We start from the raw sequence: 23,681 nt of genomic DNA on the forward strand, positions 1-23,681 counted from the left end.
ATTATACCCCTTGGATTTGTGGTATTATACTTTAAAGCATTTTTTCTCCTGTTAGACTTTTTTATTACCCTCTTTGCATACTTGAAGATGTTTTCTGTTGTTCACACTAGGTACATGATGCACTTTTGTTCACACCTTGTTCAACTGAAGAATAAATGGCTGAAAAAAATTTACCTCATGAAAATTAAATGCTGTAAAATACTAAGCCCACAAGTTTGAAGTTCTCAGTCGAGGATTATTTCAAGTTCACCAGTAGAATAAATATATATATTAAATAAGTGACCTCTTAATATACTTAAATAATCCCTCCTGTAAAATAGTTTATTTTTATGTTCTTTATTCCACCAAAACTGCATTGCAGTTTTCCAGTCTTTATATTTACATTATTTGCAACTCTTTCCATAAGTGCCGGTACAAATGTAACTGATGAAAATCCAGAATAGTCATACAAATGTTCCTGAAAGCAAGGTGCATTTCTGAGCAAATTTTTTTCTGATGCACAATAATATATATGTATATATTAACAAAGCTTCATAATATAAAATATCTTCCATGGCAAGTAAAACTTCCCCACTTACAGCTTATTCAGATTTCAGTTACACAGACTTCTGCATTTCAAGTTAGTGCAAATAATGAGAGTAAGAGCCTGAGCAGAACGATGTCAATACAACGGAACAAGAGAAACAGCAAAATTTTACCAACTCCCTGCATACGGTTATAACATTTAATCAGTACATCATTAGTATTCTTCATATACAATGTATTTAAATAATTGGCTTGTCTGAGCTATAGGCAACAAATTTACAAAATAAAATAACGTTTCACACAAATATGGAATGTCGGACAAATATATGAAAATAAAATGCATCTAGTAACAAAACATTGTAAATCAAAAAGATAAAAGATGTCTTCTCCATTTTTGAAGATTTCAAGGCACTTTCTTGGCAAATCAGAATTCTCTCCTTGGTAGAAAGTCTGCAAGAGAAAAGGACATGCCATTTTATAGCTAGTTTCAAACCAGAGAAGCAGACTGCTTAGCAAAATTCCGTTCATAAACCACAGTTTCCTGTGGGTTGCATAAATCATAAGATTAACTTCAAATGCCAGTGGGTCTTGCCCTCCTGTGAACACTAATGAGTTTTGCCGGGGCAAATCCTCAGTGCCAGTGCCAAGAGGTTTAACACACAGAGGTCTGCACTGCTGCACCTTGCAGGGAAGCTCCCCATGCACACAGCCACGTGCAGTTCTGCATTCTGGGTTTCATTAAATGCTTTACTTCCATTTGCTGGGATCTGACTCAGGAAGTGAAAAAGAACCCACCCAAACCTCTAAGGGCTGTAAGGGCAGCGTGTGCCCGGTATCCCGGTCCCGGCGCCACCCCAGCGGCTGCCCGGGGTGCGGCGCCTCTCCATGGTGCTGAAACATCCCGCCACGGCTTGCGCGACCAGATCCGCGGGCAGACAACTGGCTTTCCCCAAGCAAAAGTTCATTTCGAGGAGGAAAAGACCAAGTCTTCTCTGTATAGCCGGATATTTACAGATGAGGAAGGAAAAATATTTGCATAATAGCACTGCAGCTCTTTTTTTTAATGAGGAAAAGGCAGCCTATTTTAGTACTGGCAGGAAAAGGCTTAAAAATAGCTGTCAGTTCTTCAAGTAAGAGAGCCTCCTTCTTCAAGGCAACCAAGAGTCTGCAAGATCTGTCAGATGTTAAAGTGAAGACAAATTTTCTTACAGGCAACAGGATCTATGGCCATGTCCTCTCTACACTAATGTGAGGGTGGTGAGGAAAACAGATCCCTTGTGTGGAAAGATGAAGCAGAAGCAATCAGAGAATCATGTTAGAAATGCAATGTGATTGAGGGATGAACATATGTAACTCCTTTGTTGCACTCCCTACTAACAGGGAAGAAAGAGCAACTCCTGCCACTCTTCACCCTTCTCAAGAAAATGTTTCCATTCCAAGAATCAGTGGATATGAGTAAACATGAAGATCTGAGAATGTCTTATTTATGATGGAAACTATCTGCTGTGGAGGAATGGGCTGAGGGAGCACAGAGACAGCTGGGAAACACTCAAACCATGGCTATACTTTTTCCTATAATATTTTCTCTGTTTTTAACAAAGTAGAGAGAAAGCCAGCCTAGATACAACTTTAAGTGAATGCAGTGCACACGAGCTGCTAGCAATGCTTACCATTTAAAACCTTTCTTCCCTATTTTTCATGTCTTTGAATGTATTTTTGGCAGGCAAATTAAAACACCTGGCTTTGCAAATCATAGCAACTTTTGATCCTTTTGTATTTTAAAGATGGAAATAGGATGAGATAGATGCTTCTGTACTGTGGATATGTAGGCAGATCTTTGACTCATTCTCTTAAAAGAAAAAAGAAATTTGGAACACCAGAAATCTTTCTGAAAGCCCTGATACATGAATCCAGAGATGTAAATGGATACAGGTAAAGGAAAAACAGAGACTAAAAAGGTAAAACTGCAGAAAGTAAGAGAGTGGTAGGATGTTTGAACAAGCTGAGATTTAAAAGAGGATACTAAAAAACAAACAGGAATTTAAGTACCCCCCCTCCAATTTTTTTTTTTTTTTTAAGAGGACATTCAGGAAAGGATTCCTGCCTTGAGTCATGAAAAGGAGATACAGGCAAAGTAATGAGATGCCTAATCAGTCTCTAGTTTGCTGTCCTTGCTATATTCAAAACCATCTGCAACACCTGGAAATCAAGAGGCCAAAGAGACTGAAAAATGTGAAGAATAAGGGAAGAGAAAGAAATTATGTCATTTCTTCTCAGAACTGAAATATTGCCATATTCTTTAAAGCACAGCCACCAAAATGAATCCCACCTCCACTGAGAAATCAAATCAGCTAACACTGACTCATATCCTACTTTTCTTTTCTTATTCTTGATTAGTATGAATTGAAGTCTTGATGCAGGAAGAAGTGACATACACAACTCCCCCAAGCTCCAAGCTTGCAGTATTTGTCAGGAGGAGGTGGTGAAAGGAAACCATCTTTAAAGAAATGTAAATAAATAAAATTCACTGATCTTATACATTTTAGTGGTTAATAATAACAACCAGAGTGTGTATTTACAATTAATCTTTGAAATTATAACTATCTTATTATTATTCAAACAACAGGAGAAAACAACTCACTTAGAGATGTTACTTTTACCAGTGACAATGCTGTGTAATTAACATTTGACATGCTATTCATAAACAAGAATGGACTGGTTTCTTCCTCAGACTACTTAGTGAAACCTTTAGCTTTCCACATCTTTATGTTCAGTTTCCTTCCATCACCATGTAGTGGTTATTAACTTTTCAGAAATTCTCAGAAGACTATATGGGAATGAAAAGGGGTCCCAGAAATGAATTAAGTGATAGGTGATCTATGAAGATTGCAGTGGTAGACCTGAGACCAAAACATTCTGTTTTTTCCATGGATTAACAACAAAGTTCTCTGAAGAATGGCCTGAAATAAATGTGCTGATGATGTCCTTGGGCATTTTCTTTCACCAAGCAGACTCCTTCTTAAAATTTTGAACAGTAAGAGGCCACCCAGTGCATAACTATGGACTGCAGTGCCACAAGTGACTTGCAGGAAATTATACTGGGGCTTGCCAGAGGTATTTGTGCTTCTATGTATTTCCAGGAGGAGCCAGTCAGTTCTGCAAAGCCAAAGCTGCATGTTGATACACTCTGATAATACCACATTTTTTTATGCACACCTGATAACAAGGTATAAATGTGAAGTAAACCACTAGACCATTCAACAAATAAGAAAATGATTGGGGAAAATGATACTTACATAGCAAACATCCTAGGACTGTGTACACAAAGGGCTCATTGCTAATCTTGTTAGCAATCTTGCACACCTTTTGTAATCTATAAAACAGAAGTACCCACAGCAATAATGAATCTCAGTTGCCAGATACCCTCAAAAAACTGCATAAAATTAAATGTAAAGTGTGTACCTGAATTTCAGACACTCTACACAGTGAAACTGTTATCTGATTGAAATTCATGAAATTATCTGTGCAAGATGCAATATTAGATTGTACCTTAGCATAAACAGTGCTCTAGAGGAAAAGTACAAGGGATGCAAGGAATTAAATTTCAACCAGGAAGTTTTAAATTTCAACCAGGAAGTTTTCTACTGGGATGTGGAAGACCAGGAATTTAACTCATTATCTTGGAGGCTATTGTAACTATCACTATAACATAGTCAGAAGTCAGGCTGCTTCAAACATTTTATTGTTGCATTTCTTATTAATATTGATTTAATTCCATATTTTCCACATTTAAGTACATCTCCTAATCATCAGACTAAAGATACTAACCTCCCACTTCCAATCCCCCTGTGTGTGCCCTTGGTTCAAATGACCACTTGGTTCAAGAGGATCCTGAGTCACTACTGCTATCCTTTCTGGTATTTGCTAACAACAAATACATAGATGCTTCTCTTGCTTGATATGTATTTTAATGAAACTTAATATAAATTGTGCCAAACAGCAAGAAAGTGATTGCTATCTGGGTTTCAGTTCCTCAGAAAATATTTGTACAATTATAACCGTGTCAGAAGGAGAGGAAATAACTCATCCTCAGGCATCCCATGATGACTAAGGTGTCCCTGACAGAAAATATCAAACCCCTCTAAAGGCACAGGGAAAGATCTTGGCTAGGATCAGCCTGAATGATAGATAAGGTGAAGACAAACATGAAGATTTAGCTCTCCTTTTTAGAACAGAACATTTCAGGTGAATTTAACTCATTGTCTGGTTTGGGTTTGCTTGATGCAAGGGGGAACAAAAACTCTGCTGTGGTTTAAATCACCCTTTTAATTTTACAATTTGCTTTGATAGTTGAACTAAAACATAAGTTCTTAATACCAATCAAAATCACAGTCTTGTTTTTAACTTTAAGAAAAGCTATTTAATTAGAAGAAAAATAATATTACTCTTTTTCTGGAGAAATAAAGTGAAACACTCAGGCAATACATTAGAGTCCAAATAATATTCACATGCTCTGGATCCATGTGTCAAGGCATACAATGTGGTATTTTTGCACAGCATGTAATAGAAATATGCCTTGCCTACTCCTGTGTCTGCTTAGAAAGCTGCATGTGTATCTTTTGAGGATAAGCCATGGATTCCTACATTCCAGCTTCTAATAACAATAAAAGCAAAAAGCAAATGGAGATGAGGGCTGCTCCATCCCCTTTCAAACACTAAATGCTCTGATGTGCTGACCTATGGTGAGAGAGCACCTTAACTGCTCACAAACAGTGCTTCTAAGTGATGCAGCCAGAAGGTCCCATTGCTTGTTCATGTTAAATCCTGAAAAGCTTCCAAAGCACCAAACTTTGCCCACAGTTTGTGCTTACACATCCTTAATGAGGTTCACCTTCTCTAATTAAAACACACTCCTTCTTTTCCACTGACTTGAATTGAATTGTCCATTGCACTAGAGAATGCTGAAGTAACTTCTATTTAAGGAATTTCTATTTTGGTTTGGGGTTTTTGTTTGCTTTTTATCCATTTTATCCAAGAACATTTCTATTTTTCAGTGTCTCTGACAAAACTATATTCAGGCTGTGTTAAAGCAAAGCTTCTGCAGTCTCAGAGAGGAAGTTTGCTTGATAAGAACTGAAAGTATCAAAAACAAAGTGATGAATCAAATGATTTTCTGTTGTTTAACAATGGGCATATAATAGAAAATTATATTCACAAGCTGAAATATACTAAACCCCAAAGATATAACTCTACTGTTAAGCATTAATAGAAGGTAAAGAATGGTTCAGATTTTATCTTGCACAAGGAAAGCTAAAGAGAGCAAGAAGGAGAATATCTGCCTTCTGCATAAGCATGAAATGATTTTTTTCAGTGTGGTTTTGGTTTCATTTATTTCAGCATCGCATTGAAGGAACTCCATGGTGTTCAGCTGACAGCAAGTGCATTAACAGGAAATCTTTATGTATTAGAAGACCTTAGGTATGTTTTTTAATGTAGTGCTAAAGAGTAACTGTTAAAAAAGGACTAGGACATCAAACACTTAATAGAAAAAGTGTGCTGCTTTCAAGCAAGTATCACAGCTAGCATTAAAAAGTACTTTGCTACTTACAGGTTGGTGTTGAGCAGTCCCTTGTGTTGTGATACAGTCGATGAAAGTGCTTGCTACACTCTGAGGAAAATGTGACTGGCCCTGTTTGAAAGTAAGGAGGAGTTAACAACAAGCTCTCAGTGTCACTGCTCTGCAGCTTCAATGGATGACAGCAACACATAGCATTTTTTTCTTGGCTAAAACTGAATTAGTCTTTTACTATATCTTAAACAACTATGATGCAACAGAAGTATAATAATGCTAGTGAAATAACACAAAGAAATTCTTTTGCTGTGCCTTTATGTTCATGATATAAAAGCCAGAAAAATGACACATTAAAATGACTGGCTGGTTTAGCCTTGAAATTCCAGTAATTCAAAATTAGCAGTAAAATTTCTTATATGGTGAAAAGTAGAATGACAATTACAGCAGAATTTACTTTGTTCAATAGTAGTCTAATGCACCTGGACTGAGGGTACTATTTGTAAAGATAAATAAAAGCAACATTTTAACCAAATATGAGTTTCTAACCCCTGGAAAGATGAAGTACTTTCATGTACTAATGCTTTTAATTTGCACATAGATGGTTTATAAAATTCTTAATATACAGTGTGGGTGTTGAAGGAAAAAAAATGACAGCTGAATAACATCTAGGAACCTGATCTCCTGTTAAAATAATCCTAGTAAAAGAGCATACAGTGTGCAGAATGCAGGATATGTTTCTTCTTTGGCAAGGCAAATCCCTGCATGTCCAGGTTATAGTGTGCTGCTCTCTTCTTTGGATATACAGTGCCATCTGTTTACATTAATATTTGATTAAAAAGTGTCCCTGCTTATGGCCAGGGGGTTGGAACTGAATGATCTTTAAAGTTCCTTACAACCCAAAGCATTCTATGGGTCTATTTTTCTATAAAACATGTCTGAACTGTAACAAGTTGCCAAAGATCCCTTCCAAAATTGCTGACGGCCCCAGAAAGTATTACTGGTGACATTCAAGGAGAACAAAAATATAATACTTGCATCCTGTAACCTGCTTAGCAAGACTGTCACTGACAGCTGAGGATGAGTATCCTGTGGTTTGGACAGAAAACATTGACATAAACTGACATTAAGTGAATAAGGCTAAATTTAAATGCAAATTTAGTACAAGTAGGAACCCTAAATAAGAATAGATTGCTTCAAACAATGCTACAAAATGATTCACATGAAGCAGACTTTGTTGGCCAGCATTCCTTTCAGAGGAAACCAGGAAGCATTTCTGGGAAAAAAAAAAAACTTGTTTCATAACTTGAAAGATGGTTTATGGGCCTGGTAAAATATATCAATCTAATTCTCTCTGGATAGTGAAGCCAAACCACCATGAGCTCCAGAGAAGATTCCTCTCTATGACAGTGAACATACTTGAAGATTGGATTTATTTTACAGTAGTACATGGATTTCAGTAGATTTTTTCAGCCACAAAGGAGCTTTTCAACAAACTGGAAGAGCAGCCTTTGCAAGTCTGAACTGGAATATTGTTGCCATTTTTTTTATCTGAGTGAGTGCTTAGGCTCAAGGAAAAGTATGTAATTTGAAATTATCCAGCATATATGGAGACAACACTGGCTTTTGTCACTAAATAAATTCCATGTCCCTTCAGATAATATATGGTTTTCCAGCTCTCTTCCCTGTCATCAAAAATAGGATGTTAATTTTACTGTGTCTTACAAAACACTCTGTGTCAGCTGGCTTTCCAAGTTAAATTGATAGATTACTTTATGACTCACAAGATTATTTATGATTTTTCCTATAGTCAAGGACTGTTACATATGGTTCTTATTTGGCTTTAAAATGTGTCTATTATTCCTGGCATATGAGAAGTGTGCAATAATTTTCTTAACCCTGAAACTGTAAAGATAATGTACTATAAAGATAATATTGATTTCAGCTTCTCTCTTTTTTTTTTTTTTTTTTTACATCTTCATTAGTTTAGGATGTTCTAATTCTGAACTAGTAAGGACTGTAATCAAACAGTTTAATTAATGAAGGCTGCTAGAAGATTCTGATTGGAACAGAATAAAAAAACCAAAGTTCTACTGTATTTTAAGAAAATGCCAATGTATTACAGGATCTAATAAAACTATGAAAAATAAAATAAAATATAAAACAACAACAGGCAGAAAACTCCGCCACTGAAGATCTTAGAATATATTAAAAAAAGAGTGAAAGAAAGAGAGGAAAAGAGAGAGAGAGAGAGAATGAGAGAGAAAAAGAGATAGATAGATAGATAGATAGATAGATAGATAGATAGATAGAAAAGAAAGAAAAGGAAAGAAAAAGAAAGAAAGAAACTAACTGTAGGCAGAAATTTGTAGCCAACAAATAAACTTTCAGTATTTTGGAATGATCCTGCTTTCCTCATTCATTCCAACTAATCTTACTCAAGGAATTTCAGCAATTTTGATGGCAATTAAATTAAATTCATGCAGAAAAGGACTATTAATTTAATGAATGGGTCCAGAGACATGCCTTGAACTAGTTCTTTTCTCTTTTTCTCTTCTATGATTTACCACTCTCACAATAACTTCTGTAGAACTCGTGGCTGTTTTTCCCTGGTTTTGAGTAATGAAACTCAATCTGTATTCATTACTTAGCTTCCCCAGATTCTTATGTTGAGCTTTTTATGGTAGCTGAGGAGTTTCCAAAGCTAAAAATGAAAAGGAAATGGATTAAGTACTAACATAAACAAATCTCTCTTTTCTGACCCTCCCAGGAGAGGAATATTCAGTGTTCTTCTGTCACATAGAATAGCATAGTTTGAAGCTTTATGTTAATTTCTTTCTCATATGGGCTGAAAATGATCAGGTTCACAATTCCTCTTGTTTACTGCAAGGATGAAGGGCCAGCTGGCTCTGGCACATTTCCTGTAGATTCTGTTGGGTTGCAGTGAGACATTGGCAGAAAGATCCTTAAAGTTGTGCTTATCCCAAGGGTTGGAATACACTTCCCCCATGCAAAAGAGACAACAAATACCTTCCTTTCTTGTCAAGCACTGCCTGAAATTTCCAGCAATGAGGAAATGCATAATTATTTCCAATTCTCTTTTTCATGCTCCAATGTCCAACTATTTCTCTAGCTTTTAGTTTCAATACTTCAAATAAACCCGAAAATCACCACAATATTTGCAGAATCACACTTTGAGACCTTCACTTTTCTGAGTTACAGAAAGCTGGAACTGGAGAGCAAAGAATCAGTGCAAGCACCTTGTCATTGGCAACTTTATTGCATATATTCAGAGGGTACTATATTTTTCTCAGTAGTTGCAATACAGTCCCAAAGTTAAGTGCATTATACAACTCCACCTCAGTTTTCAAGTACTTGGTTGTAATCATCATAAGCTTTCATACTTGAAACAGCAAGTTATTTTTTATATTTCGTTTACACTAATTTAATTCTTCCTTGTTCTATCTGCTTCCACTATTAAAATAAGTATCCACACGTAGACATCATGAGACAGATGCAAAAATCTTCCCTGATTTGGTAAAAACTTACTTGGCCACAAAGGTCTGTTTATTAAAAATATGTGCAGGCCAATGAGAAGTTCTGAAATTAGTGAATGTGAAAATAAATATGGAAAGCACAATAGGAGGATAAAAGTTAAACAATGAATTTTAAATTATGTTTTAACTTACCACATTTTGAAACTTATTTTAGACCAGATAGTTCATTTGATTATTCAATGAAACTAGAATTGTTCAAAACTTTATACTTCTAAAATATGCTCATTTAAGTTCAGAAATGTTAATTTGGTGTTGAGCCTCAAAAAAATTAGTTGTGTGACATTTGTAGCTACATAGAATATGCACATGTGGGAAAACACAAGCAGCTGCCTTACCTGTAAAATGTTTTATGAACTTGTCTTTTAGACTGGAATCTCTTGGAAAAATTTCTGAGGAGAGAAGAAAACAAAATTACATTTATGTAGCCTAGGAATTACAATAAAAGCTCTGAAAGCATAATATGCCAAGATGTCTGATGTACAGAGACCAAACAGATTCCCAAATTAATTATAGTATTAATTTTCATAGTGGTGGGGGGTGTGGGCATGTAAACAACATTGTGAAGTATTTCAGGTAATTCCCAGATGAAGTGAAATATTGTGAAGTATTTCAGATAATTCCCAGATGAATACTAAATGGTCATCCTATGACACACAATCATTTTCTGACACAGATTTCTGCACATCTTAGGTCTGAGTGGGGCTGTAAGCATAGAAAGACTGTAAATAATATAAATGATCACACTTACAAGTATTTAAGTACCTGGATAAATTATGTAAAATACATAGATAAATAAAAACTAATTACTTTATGGATTTTGAAATAACAAGTGCCTGAAGAGAAAATTCTCCTACAAATCACCTAAAAGAGACATGGGCCATGCACATTTTTATTGCAATATTAGTAATAAAATGGTCCTCATCTCCTGTGAAAAGTGCTGTGAGTTTTAAAATATTCCCTTTCCATTTATGGCATTTTTTTTCCCAGAAAGTACAAGAGTAGAAGCCTCAGAACCCACCAAAAGAATCACAAAGAACAGAAAATGGAAATAACACAAAAAGATAAAGTTCCTTTTTCATTTTCTTCCTCTTTTTTTCAATGGGATGCTGCCTCTGGCTGACAGCAGAAACTTTTGATGCAAGTAAATACCCTCAGAATGAGTACATCTGCCCCCAGTCTCATGAATTTTCCACTGAAAAAACCATATCAAAATTTTTGAGTACCTGCAGTTATTACTGGAGACAGTAACAAGCTGCCTGTTATATCAAATTCAAAGAACCTCTCCTGGCAGTAAGACAAGGAGCATTACTAACATGTATTTAACTGCAGGATTGGGACCTGCAGTTAAATACATTTATTCACTAAAAATATTTCTTTATATCTAAAGTAATTTTAAATCTTTGTATTCTCCTACATTTTTTTTTCCAATTCTCAATCTGAGTTAACATTTAGCTCAGAAGAGAGCTAGTTTCCTTTCATACTATAGGAAGATGTTGGTTATCTGCCAAGATAAATTCTTACCACTGGCTTTAGGCAGTTTCTCAGAGGTCACATGGGTGTATTTTTAGGCTGGGATTTTAAGATAAAATGCCCAAGTCTTACTGCAACTCATCAAGGTTAGGAAACCTACTTTACTTAATATTCCTTAAATATATCAGTTTTAACTAATTTCTTTTCTCATTGCACAAGAATTGCAATGAGAAGGGTCTCATTGCATTTCTTCTCATTGAGAAGAAATGCACCCTTTCTCCAATAAACTTAGAATTTTACCGATAAGAAAAGTCAGGTAGTTTAAAATGATACAGAATGAAGACAAAAAGGCAAAATAGGGAAACAATTGGTGTGAGCTTTGAATGAGATGCCTCAAATGGGCAAGTACTGATGAATAATCACTGCCTGGTGAAGGGTAGGCTAGGAACTCACCGTCCTTGCTCAGACAAAGTGCATTTAGATACAGACACTTGCAAAGTGCATAGAATTTCCTGTGGGAACAGTAGCTGCTTTTTGCCCCATAAAATTCTCTATTTGCCTTATAAAATTCTCTAGGAAAAGCCTGTATACAGCCAAAACCCCACCTCTTAATGGCCACAAGGTGAAACAGGAGGACAGATTGATGCTCTGTCAAGGAGCTATGCACTGCAAGTATAAAATTGCAGCTGTAGCTGTGGTGGCAAGCCTGAGAAGGAACACTGCAGAGTCTGCTTTCCATGAGTAACCCACACTGGCCCAGGGTTCACACCAGCCTGCCCCAACAGGGAAATCTAGGTCAGTTGTGTGTTGAAAAGCAGCCAAGTGTCGCTGCCTGCGTGCCTGCTGCTCCCCTGCTGCGGCTGCTGTCCCTCCGGGCAGCAATCAGCTTTTCACCATGTGCCCATGGCTCAGCTTCCTTCAAGGGCTCCTTTGCTTAACAGTGCAGTGCATGTGCTGGGTGAAACACAATCAGTGAGCCCCCAGCCCGGCACAAAAACAACCTAAGCTCATTTGTATGAGAATCACAGGCAGCACAGGTTACTGGAACGCTTCTGGCTCTAATGGCAGAGGCAACTCTCCCTGAACCATGAATTGCCCAGCAGAAGCACAAGGACAAGCACAGTCATTTTCTCCCCTCTTCCAGCAGCGTAGCCAAGCCCTTCTGTCTGTACACAACTGCGAGTTTGAGGTCTCAAAGGACCTAGCATTTCAATCAAACTAACACACATCTTTGAATAGAATATGTGTCCCTGACTCCTGATGACGCTGCAGCCAGAAGCAGGACATCAAGTCCATACATACTTCTGGCAAGCTTTTCTATAGAGCAGCAAAAACTCATCATGAAAAAGCCCCTGAGCTAGCTTTTTCTGGCTTCTAAACAGTTCTTAGTTGCTCCAGTCATATTTTATGTGTTATCTATCACCTATTAAGGTGTCCATTTTCACAACAAAGGTTCATATCCTCACAATGCAAGCTAAATTCCTTTGACATACTAATTTCACAAAAGAAAAGCAGAAGCATGTATATTACTATTATAATAAAATAGATTGGCAAAGTATTACTAAAATCAAAACACTTCAAAGTCACACTGTGAAAAACTAAAAAAGAAACAGGAAAATGAAAAAAAAATGTTTTAAGTGTGAAATCCACATAAATGGAAAATATTGAGTGGAAAGAGCTTACTGAATTCACTCTTGCCCCAAGAACATATTACACAAACTATTAAAATACAGCCAGTATATATCCTATGTGATATAGTAACATTGGTTTTATTAATCTGGGAGAATATTTAGACTGTGGCATTCTTGTGTCCAGGCTTACAAAGTCTGCACTGCTCACCACAGAGTACATCTGGGTTAAAAGGCACTTGAGCTATTGACTCTGTGTTTGTTCTGGGCATAATCTCAGTTTATAATCATAAATAACATTAGTTCTAGGATTTATTTCCTATCTACATTAGGACTTCGATGCGTATCCTTCGATATTTACTCATCCAGAACAAAATATTGCCTGTCCTTCCACAGACAGCACTGGCCATGGGCAACTATTAAGTGGTGCTAAGATGGATTTTCTATTGGCTCTTCTGTCCAAAATGGCAGAAATATTTATGGTAGACTCTAGGGACAAGACAAATTTTGAGGGTTTTCCAGCTCCGCTTCACAGACAGAATGGTTAACTTTACAATGCAAAGTTGGTTCTAAACCAATCCATACCATTAGTCCTATCAAGCTAGGACATTTCAGATTCTCATGGCTTTAGGTAAGAGGTGAGTAGATCTGCCTGAGTTTTATCCCAGCTGGGATAAATGTGATGATGGAGAGAGCTAGCCAGGTCCAAGTGAGGAATCAGTTGATTCCTGATCCAGCTCCTCTCTCTCAAATTTTTTTATAAACTTTCCAAAGTTGATTTAGCCACTGTTGTAAAGCTAATTCCTGAGATTATTCTTTCAGTTGTTATTCAGCACTCAGCAGCTGACAGGAATGTTTAATTTTTCACTAATTCGGGTGAAATTACAAAAAGCTCTGAGATTAAACAAACTACAGCGTGGTCTCAGGTTTGTCCTCAGCTTCCAACTTAAGACATAGTTGCTCCACCTTCAGTGGTTCTTTTCACCTTTCTGTGCCTTCAGTTTCTCTGTGTTTTGTCTGTTCAGACTGCAAAGTTGTGACAGCACATGCTGATTTTTACCCTGTGTTTGCACTGTCTCCTGAATCATGTCACCATAATTGTGCCAGGAACTTTCATGTCCTAATGGAGTATAAATAAAAAGAACTGTGATCACAGCCCTGAAATAAGCCAACTCCACACAACAGTTTGTTGACTTGGAACATAAAACCTCGACATCCTCAGGCAGAAAAAAATCAAGATCTCCATTTGTTTATGCTCCCAACAGACAACTTTTGTATATTTTTAGTTTATTCAGAGAACTAGTGTCAATCAGACAGCAAAAGTGCTCCACTGGTCAAGTCTGGGCCAATCAGAAATGGTGGTGACACCTTTGTGATAACATATTTAAGACAAAAATAAAAAGAAGTTATTGTGCAGATGTAACTACAGCCAGAGAAGAGCAGATTGAGAACATTGAGAGGAACAACTCTGCAGACACCAAGGTCAGTGGAGAAGGAGGAGGAAGGGGAGAGGGTGCTCCATGGTGCTTGAGCTGAGATTCCTCTGCAGATGGTGGTGCAGACCATGGGGAGGCAGCTATGGCCCTGCAGCCCATGCAAGTCCATGGGGATGCAGAGATCCACCTGCAGCCCCTGGAGGAACCCCACACCAGAGTAGGCGGATGCCTGAGAGGAAGCTGTGAACCTGTGGTAGGCCCATGATGGAGCAGAGTCCTGGCAAAGGTCTGCAGACCCATGGATAGAGAAGCCCACTCTAGAGCACGTTGCGTGGTAGGACTTGTGACCCCATGGGGACCCACACTGGACCAGCCTGTCCTTGAAGGACTGCACCCCATGAAAGAGTGGCCCCCATAGCAGCAGTTTGTAGAGGACTGTTCCCCTTGGGACGGGCTCCAGTTGGAGAAGTTCATGAAGAATTGTCTCTCATGGGAGGGATATCATGCTGGAACAGCAGCAGAAACAACATGCAATGAACAGACCTAATATCCATTCCCTGTCTCCCTCTGCCACTGAGGGGGAGGAGGTAGAGCTAAGAAGAAATGAGGGGTGGGGGAAGGTGTTTATAAGGTCTTACTTTACTTCTCATTATCCTGCTCTGATTTTAAGCAATAAATTCAATTAGTATCTCTAATTCCAGCCTGTTTTGCCCATAACAGTATTTGATGATTGATCTCTCCAGGTCCTTATCTCAACTCATGAACCTTCATTATATTTTCTCTACCCTGTCCAGTTGCATAGGGGAGTGATAGAGTGGCATTTGTGGGTGTCTGGCATGCAGCTAGAGTCAATCCACTAAAGTTGTGCATTTTCTTAGTTCTGTCTGTGAAATGGCAGAAGAAAACTGTCAGCAGTAAGATGCAGCTGACTCTTCTATTATGAACCCAGATGCAGGCTTCCAAAATGTTTTGGCATGAAAATAGCATGTGGGTTTTGGTTTTTTGTTTTGTTTTGTTTTTTAGAAAGAACATTTCAAGTCATGAAACTGCTTACAACACAGTATGTTTTAGCAGAGTTTTAAATAAATGTGACATTTTAAAGGAAAAGACTTTCCAAAGTTTCAACTTATACAAAGGCTATATTGGTTCATAGTATACAAATAAAACTTGCAATGGTTGAAATTTCATGCTCCCAAAAATATTGGAACTCTGTCAGCAAAACTTGTCTTGAGTACTTACACAGACAACTCACATTTATTTGAATGGAGCTTTTCTTTTCTACAAATTCTTCACCTTGCCTAAAGATGGCAACTCTTGCCTACTGCAACAATCAAGGTGAAAAAATACTAGGAGGAGGTTTGCATACTTTCAACTGTGTCAAGATGGTTTACTTAGCACAGAACATAGAATGTTTGGAAATAAAAATGATAACAAAATCTTTCAAATGTAAATTCATAAGGAATTTTATACGTTCCCAGAATAATTGAAGTGGTAGAGATGGAATTCAACCAGGCCAAGATAATAATACCCAAGTAAAGTGATATGCTGGGAAGATGAGTGAATAGAATGACATTGCAATGCCAGGATGAAAGCATCCTCAGCATGATTGTCCAAAATATAAGTGAAACCCTAGAAAAACAATGCTTAAAAAAATATATATATTCAAAAACTTAATGTCCCAAATTAAATGTCTGCATTTTATCTACATACATAACTATTCCTACAACTTTTAGATATACATGTACTGCCTCAGTTTAACAAAAGATTAGAAAGAGTTTTGCTCAAAATAGAAAACAGTTCAAAGAGCAAAGATAAGGCATCCTAGTGGAGAAAAAAAATGTTAATATTTATTTGAAAATAATTCAGTGTGGTGTGGAGTAAAACATAGGTGTTTCACTCAGCAGCAGATGACTTAAGCATGGTTGAATCAATTAGCATATACTTCTTTCTTCAGTTCCCTTACCAGGGGGGGAGAAAAAGGTCTTAATTTCCTCCTTTCATTTTTACACTTTGGCTGTGACCAGATTACACAAAACTCTTACTTCTGGGCTCATGGCTGGACAAAGACCTTACCTGAAAAACTGAGGGCTTCCAGCAGCTTTGGCTAGGCTGAAATGCTATATTGTATATGCTGCTAGGCCATTGCTACCAGAATGATATTACTTTTTGTTCTGCACACAATAAACATATCAGTATAGATTGAAATGTTTTCCTGATTCCTCATGTGGTGTCTGAAACAACAGAGAAACAGAGTACACACTTTGTTGAAAAAGTGGGACATTTTTATTCCCTGCTAAGGGACCACCAATTGATTCTAAGGTCCTTAAGAGCACTCAGAATCCTTAGGATGAATTTGTGGTTGTATTACAACTCAGTCCACAGACTAATAGATTTAACACTTTTCCTACTGCAGTCTCCCATAGAGAAGGAAAAAACCCCTTTGTGTAAAAAGGAGCAACTCCTTCCATCATTATCAATCATCAATCATTAAAATTTTTATATTATTTGTGTTAGAAATAACTGCCATATGAGAAAATATCTACAAAAAATGTTACTAAGACAATTAGAAATTATTAGAATAAATGATGTATTTTAATTCTCTTAGACTACTCATCTGCAATTTCTACTACATAAACTCTATTTCTGCTTTTGCTTTGTTCTTTTTCTTGCAGTTTTCCGCAATTAAAAGTTTTACAATAATTTCTAATTGTCTTAGTAACATTTTTTGTTTATATACCCCTACCCCAACTCCCATACCCAGCTTTCCCCTACTAGGTCTGCAATGCATTCCTTTAGACAAGGGAAAATATCTATTTCTGTGTGCAGTATTCCGAGAAGTCTGTGTTACTACTCCTGTTAAGTAACACACACAGTTCCCACTTACTGAATACTTTTGTTTTGAGACTTTGATGTGTACATACTGAGCATAGATGGAAAATGAGTCAATGCTCCAGACAGACACATTCCTTTTCAGATGTAATATTGCTGTTGAAATTCAAAACTTACCAGATTCCTCCAAGTGTTGTGTAATGAAGATTACAATAACTTAGCAATGGTTTTTTTTTCATTTTCTGTCACTTTCTACTCTAGCAAGTGAAGAATTATCTAGTATCTCAGTATTTTCTGGAGAAGAAGAAGCCTCAAATAAATCCCCAAATCAACACAGACTGGATTCACAGAGGCATGAGTGTCTGCTCAAGAGAAAATCCGGAATTAATATATTACTGCATACCACTGCCATCTACTGAATGTAGAATATGCTGAAATTACTCATGCATGCCTTCCTGCTCTGTGAGCAGAGTTTACCAGGCTTCCCATTACCCTGCCTAATGGGATCTCTTTCAGTTCCCACAACACAAAGTATACTCCAGAGCTTAAGGGTTACACATAGAGCGCAATTAAGAATTCATAATTAATGACTTGGTCAATTTATCCTCTAAAAGACTAGATATAAACACTATTCCAATCTCTTTGGATTTATTTGCTGTCCATAAAATTTTTGTTTGGCATTAAAACTTTATTTATACAGAAATTGGAAGGCACATTGTGATATCTTATACTACCTCATTAGTCAAGTCCTAAAATGCTAATTCTGCTCCCATGCCTAATACATGCTTCCATGTTTAATTATTTGTCCAGGCTTGACACAGTGCTTCTAGGGACACTTAAACCAATGACTTAACACTTACTTGCCTTGGTATTCATTCCAGTAATATTTTTCTGATGTGAACATGGCAAATAATACTCTTCTTAAATGCAGATTAATTGATATATCTTCAAGTTCTCCCAACTTTAGTTATGAACAGAATATGTGGTCTTGCATATAAAATGTTAAGGTTTTATTCTGGAACATTCACCATAAACTTGAGTAATGAAGTGGGCTGTGGCAACAGGCAGTTTAGACGTACAGTGGAATCACCCCAAAGAAAAAGCGTACCAGCATCTGCTTTCATAATGGTTGATGAAATTTACCATGTCAGCCACATTGTCAAGACTATTACATTAAAAAAATCAGTGTTGTTATTAACTCTGCTAAAGATGGGTATAAAAGGAAGAACTAGCTTCCAAAATCACAGTCTGGCATTTAGTCACAATTTCTATTTTTGTCCTCTCTTCACTCTAGAGTCAACCATTCACTTTTATCCCAGAATGTTTACTCATGTGTGTCCCACCTCTCTTACTCACCCTTTTAAGTCTTATCTACATCAGCTGCTCCCTTAAAACTAGGGGGATTAATATCCACAGGGCATTCAGGAGCATAACTACAATTAACTTAGTTCTACCAAAGCCGCAATACTGCAAATATTGGGCATTTAAAAAATGTGCAAATTGTTGTACAGTGGGATTCCCAAAACTGACAAAAACCACCAAAACATCTACAAATGGTAGTAAAATGTGAAAATAAGCCCATTAAAAACATACAAAGAGCAAAGGCACACAGCTTTCCTAGTTCTGCATGCTTAGATTTTTGTCTGTAGATCTATGTTTATATGGCCTCATAAAATTTGTTTGATGGATTGACCCCTGCACACTACAGGTGAGAATAGATTTGAAGTATAGCAAATTTCTCACTATTCACCTTTTGCTTGGAATGGAATATTCTTTTTTTTTTTTAAGATTTCTGAAAATAATCTTGAAATTTAATATGAAATGCTGCCTTTTTACAGTGACCAGAGTAAAATTCTACTTTTACTGATGGTTGTATACTCTCTCATTCATCACCTCCCCATTCATGTAATTGCAAGAGAATTATGGAAGACATTTTTTACTCAAGTAGTTTTCAGCTTTATCATTATTACAGAGACCTTCAGGTGGATACCAAGAAAAAAAATGACAAATGTGAGACACTTAGTTTCAGTTGGATTTATAAAATTTATTTGAGCAATGGGGCAGTAAATTTTAGGAACACTGTTAAAAATAGTACGGAAAATTCTGTACATACTATAATATAAATAGTAACACAAAAGACGTGACTCGGATCTTTCCTCAAGAATAAAGGGGTACTTATTTATCTCTAATAACTGATACACAGGCAAGAGAAGTCTTACATTAGCTAGGCACATTCCATTTATTGAAAAAGGTTATGAACAAGATTCTTGGATGTGCTTCCTGAAATATCTGATAGCTGGATTCAATAAATCCAATAGGCTTCAACCAAATTATTCTAAATGTGAAATACCAATTTTAATTTATTTACCAATTTATGTTCTGTCATCCCCATTGGATCATGGCATAAGAGGTGTGATTTCCCCTTAAATCCCTACTCCTACCTCTCTCCTAGAGTGCTTCTGATCACACCCTACATCTTACCTAAAAACAATGCAAGCTTGTAAACCATGAACCAAAACATGTTCTTAAACCTTGAGAAGAAGTGGATTTATCTGTCACTGTGTTTTATCCCTAAATCCTCCATTCTTTGTTTACTGCAAGTCACTAAATGGAGTCAGGTTCTGAATTAATTCAGTTTACTTGCTACTACATGTGAAAGTGTACCTGGGATTAGAAATTAAATGTCTCAAGCTCCTTGCCACATTTCCATCAAATCTGTAAGTAACATCCTACTGATTAAGTGCTAGGTCTTATGAAAAAAACTGCCTGTTATTCAGGCCCTTTTTGGATGTTTCAAACTGTTAAACATCACTGTTTTTGGAAAAGCAAATGAACTTTGGTGTACATCATGAGACAGATAACTTTTAAAGCAATCCATTTTTTCAAGTTTCTCTTTCTGAAGCACCAGAGCCATAATTGTGCTGCTGTCTCAGAAGGCGTTATGTGCTCATTTCTATTCTAAATTTATGTTCTAAATTTATGCTCATTTGTATTCTAAATTTTCTTCACTGCTGCAGTTTTTTCTCCATTCATCTGTGGTAGAAAATGAATGAAGCCTTTTTTTTAAAAAGCAAGACCTTCAGTCCTGTAATCCTTGTACCTCTCTATCAAACATCACAGGACATACTGAGAGCAGATTGCCCCGGCCAGGGATGCTGTGCTATTGCAGCTAGGATCGTGGCAGTCTTGCAAGCACAGTCCATCCCCAGCACAACATGGGATGGACTGGGGAAACCTGCCTTCCTTCATGCAAGTGCAGGAAGGAGAAGTGACACAAAGTTCTCTGAGACAAACTTTTGTCTCCAGGTTTTCCTATGTTTCAGGTGAAATCAATTTTTCAATAAAACCTTTTACAAAATCAGATCAGTAAGAGTAAACAAAGCAAACACATACTGATTTTACTTGACTTTGCTTTTTCATTTGATTATGCTGCTAACTGGAAAGAATACAGAAGTCCTATCCTTTCCCAGCTTTCTGACTTGAACTCCTAGAAAAATCCTGGAGATACCACAACTGTTCATGTACTCTCAGTTTCCCACTCTCTGTGATCCACATCACCATGCTGTTCAAAAGTAAAAGCACCTGTGACAGTGCAAGGGCAGAGGCTGGAAAATTCATCCAGATGTAAGAGAACAAAACTAGGAGAAACAGGTATAGGAGTATTTGGTGTTCATCTTATCATCACTTGGAGCACTTTCAATGGATACAAAACACCTTCCCACCTTTACTCACACGGAGGTCAATCCTTCAGAAGCTGTGGAGGACAACTTTATTTAACCAAGGCCCGTCAGTAGCCTTAGAAGCAGAAAAGGTTGATTTTCAGTCAGGGGAGGATGATACAGATCTGTTCACATCCATGGTAAGGATCCAGACAGATACTTCTCCCACTCCTCCCTGCATCTACCCTCCCCTTGCCAAGCCATTCCCTTTGCCTTCTCCCCTCCCTTGCATTCTGCTTGGCCTCTGTACCTTGTCTGGACTCTGCAGAGCTGCGAGTGGGGGCAGAGAGTGACAGGAATAGTTAGCAATGGCTGCTATGAAGACGACTAACAGCATGAACAGTAATTCCAGGGAGGCCTTCCCACCTCAGCACAGCAATGACTATTTACGGCCTGAAAGGGCTTGCCAGCCACCAGTTCAACATCCTCTTAAGGGCAACAGATTATCCCTAAACTTGGCTCCTCCAAGACTGGGCTCTGGACTGTGGGAAGGACATAACCTGAAGCTGGAGGGAGCTAACCCACTCAAGCTACAGAAGAAACATTTGATCGTGTCTGAAGTGTCAGGATAGGTGGACTGGGAATGGGGTGGAATACCTTCTCCTGCTGTCGACTATACACATTTTTCAACACTGGGAATATTATGTTCCTCCTCTTCCCCTCAAACGTTGATTTTTCTTTAATTCACCATTTATGAAGGAAACATAATTGCTCACTAAGTGCTTAGACACCGTACTTCCCTTTCTCAGAAAAAGAAATCACAGCTCAGTTCTGATTAAAAGACTACTGTAATGGCATTATCATCATCACAAACTTGAAGAAGCTGAGCCCTAGCTGCAGTATGAATGCAGAAACCAGCACATAAGAACAGCCCTATCTAAATCAGAATATTTCCCAAAGCATCTTCCAAGTATGTCTAGAAATATGATACTAAATAATTTCTCTCTGTTCCTTTACAATGTATCAGTTACATGCTGTACCAAGTCATTCATCATCCAGACACAATTTGTACAAATATATGTCAGTCTATAAATTGGCTGTAGAAGTTTCCAAATATTTTTTTTTGTCACACGTCTCCCAGTATTTCTCCTTGTCACTAGTACTATGTGAAGGATCTTAGACAGAGAATGGAAATGTGTTTCAATTGTACATGAGAAGCCTTCTCCCAAAACAATCCTATTCTTCCTGAATGTAAGATTGTCAGCCAGCTCCAGATAATTTAATTTTGGTTGTAACAAAAAATTCCTTTCAAGTTTTCAGGTGCTAATGTCCTTCTTTAGATATTTTCCTCACTCTTATAAGGCCTTCATAATTAAATATGGGTTTGGTTTGTTTTGTTTTTTAATTTTTAATAGAGAATTTAAAAATACTAAAGGAAGCATTCATTAGTGTAAGATTGAAAGTGGTGTGATTTAAAAAAGATTCTCCCTTTATTCATAAAAGTAACAAGCATCTCTTAGATGTTCATTACAAGAAAAAAATATCTCTATGAAGTTATAAGTTTTTCAAAACTACAGTTTCCCAAGGGGATATTCATACGCTAATGTCTGTGGCACAGGTCTAATTATAAGACTGGAAGAGCTGTAATGCAAGACTACAAAAAGGGGAGGAAAATAAGTGTACATCTCAATGTATCTCTTTGAGACTGTCAAAAACCACTGTCTGAACCAGGAGTTGCAATTGTGGTCCTTAATGACAGAATCTGTTGTTTTTGTTGGAATAAAAACCAAGAGCAACTAAGAAAATAGGTTCTGTTTAGAGTCTTAGCTTATGTTTACAGCAATAAACCACAAAGCAGTTGTGTAGAAGCAGCTCTCTGGATTTCTGGCTGGTACAATTAATCTAGGAGCTGGTGTACTCTCAAAGAACACATTTTTGAGGACTGAAAAACGCTGGAAGGAGACTATGCCCTGATTCTGTTCTCCTTGATTTCAACAGGAGCAAAACCAGGTCCTCAATCTGTGTGTAATTCACATGATCTACTTAGCTAAACAATTAAGTCACAGCTCTGACATCTGATATTTATTTTAAGTTCTTTGAGCCAGATTCTCTTTTCTGAGCCAACCCTTTTTTCTGTTCTGGTGGCACAGAGTCCATAACAACCATGGATTTTCCCAGCTGGAGATTCTACCAGCATTAATAAGTCTTTACCCATCTGGCAAAATCAACTTTCATGGTATTTCCTCCTCTATTTTTCATGGTATTTCCTCCTCTATTTCACCTTCTGAATATTTACCATACCCTTATGAGAAAGAGTAAATTACTAGGCCTGAGCTACATTCCTCATTACCATGCTTCAAATATCCTTAGTCTGTATACTTGCCTCTTCAAATTAAACCTATATGGTTAATTTGAAATAATCCTTAGGCTATTGTGACTGAGGTAGAAGCATAGTCTGCTCTGGTGCTTCTTCTGTGGTATTTCAGAAGACATACAACTGAGTATCCTTCCAGGATGTGTACCAGTGAGATACCTCAGAAGGTCTAAACCCATGTACTCTGGGTCACTTCTATCTGTGCAGGCCATGCTTAATAATTTAATCAAAGTGCAAGGTCACCCCTAAAGAGCCTCAGTCCAAACATGCCAACCTCTTAGCCCCCATCTCCACTCTAAGACAGCAGAGGCTGAAGACAGGTTCAACTGAAAAATTCCACACAATCTGAACAGAGTGTTTGTCAACCATTGTCTGAGTGGGGAACCTTATGACACCTTCTATGTTATTGTAGGGGATGCATGCAATGAGAAGAACTTTGGATGAGATGAATTTATTGGGGATGAAAAGAACCAGGATGCAGTTAAACGCTGCACTTACTTGAGTCTACTTCAACCAACAATGCAGTGTGGAACTGATCTGCTGGGAAATGTGAAGGCTCACAGAGGAATTGCCTCCTATGTGTGCTGCAGGATGTAATGGACAATGCTAAGACATTGTGAAGGGACCACCAATT

General features: G+C 37.4%; 1 protein-coding gene across 2 annotated transcripts in view; it reads right to left on the reverse strand.

Annotated features, from left to right (window-relative positions):
• Positions 1–317: 317 nt before the first annotated feature.
• The window catches only part of ALKAL1 (ALK and LTK ligand 1), a 36,102-nt gene continuing 12,738 nt past the window's right edge, over positions 318–23,681 (reverse strand). Inside the window, exons 3-6 of one of the 2 annotated variants that reach the window (XM_071419384.1) lie at positions 9,987–10,040; positions 6,134–6,214; positions 3,822–3,898; positions 318–975 (exon numbers count right to left, since the gene is read on the reverse strand). In XM_071419384.1, coding sequence (XP_071275485.1) covers positions 3,834–3,898; positions 6,134–6,214; positions 9,987–10,040 — 200 coding nt within the window. In that variant the 3' untranslated portion in view covers positions 318–975; positions 3,822–3,833. The remainder of the gene's footprint in view (positions 976–3,821; positions 3,899–6,133; positions 6,215–9,986; positions 10,041–23,681) is intronic. The other variant, XM_071419388.1, reaches the window with a different exon arrangement.

The sequence above is a fragment of the Agelaius tricolor genome, unplaced genomic scaffold (assembly GCF_023055355.1).
Source record: "Agelaius tricolor isolate 1412-34295 unplaced genomic scaffold, bAgeTri1.0.p SCAF_2, whole genome shotgun sequence".
Lineage (NCBI taxonomy): Eukaryota > Metazoa > Chordata > Aves > Passeriformes > Icteridae > Agelaius > Agelaius tricolor.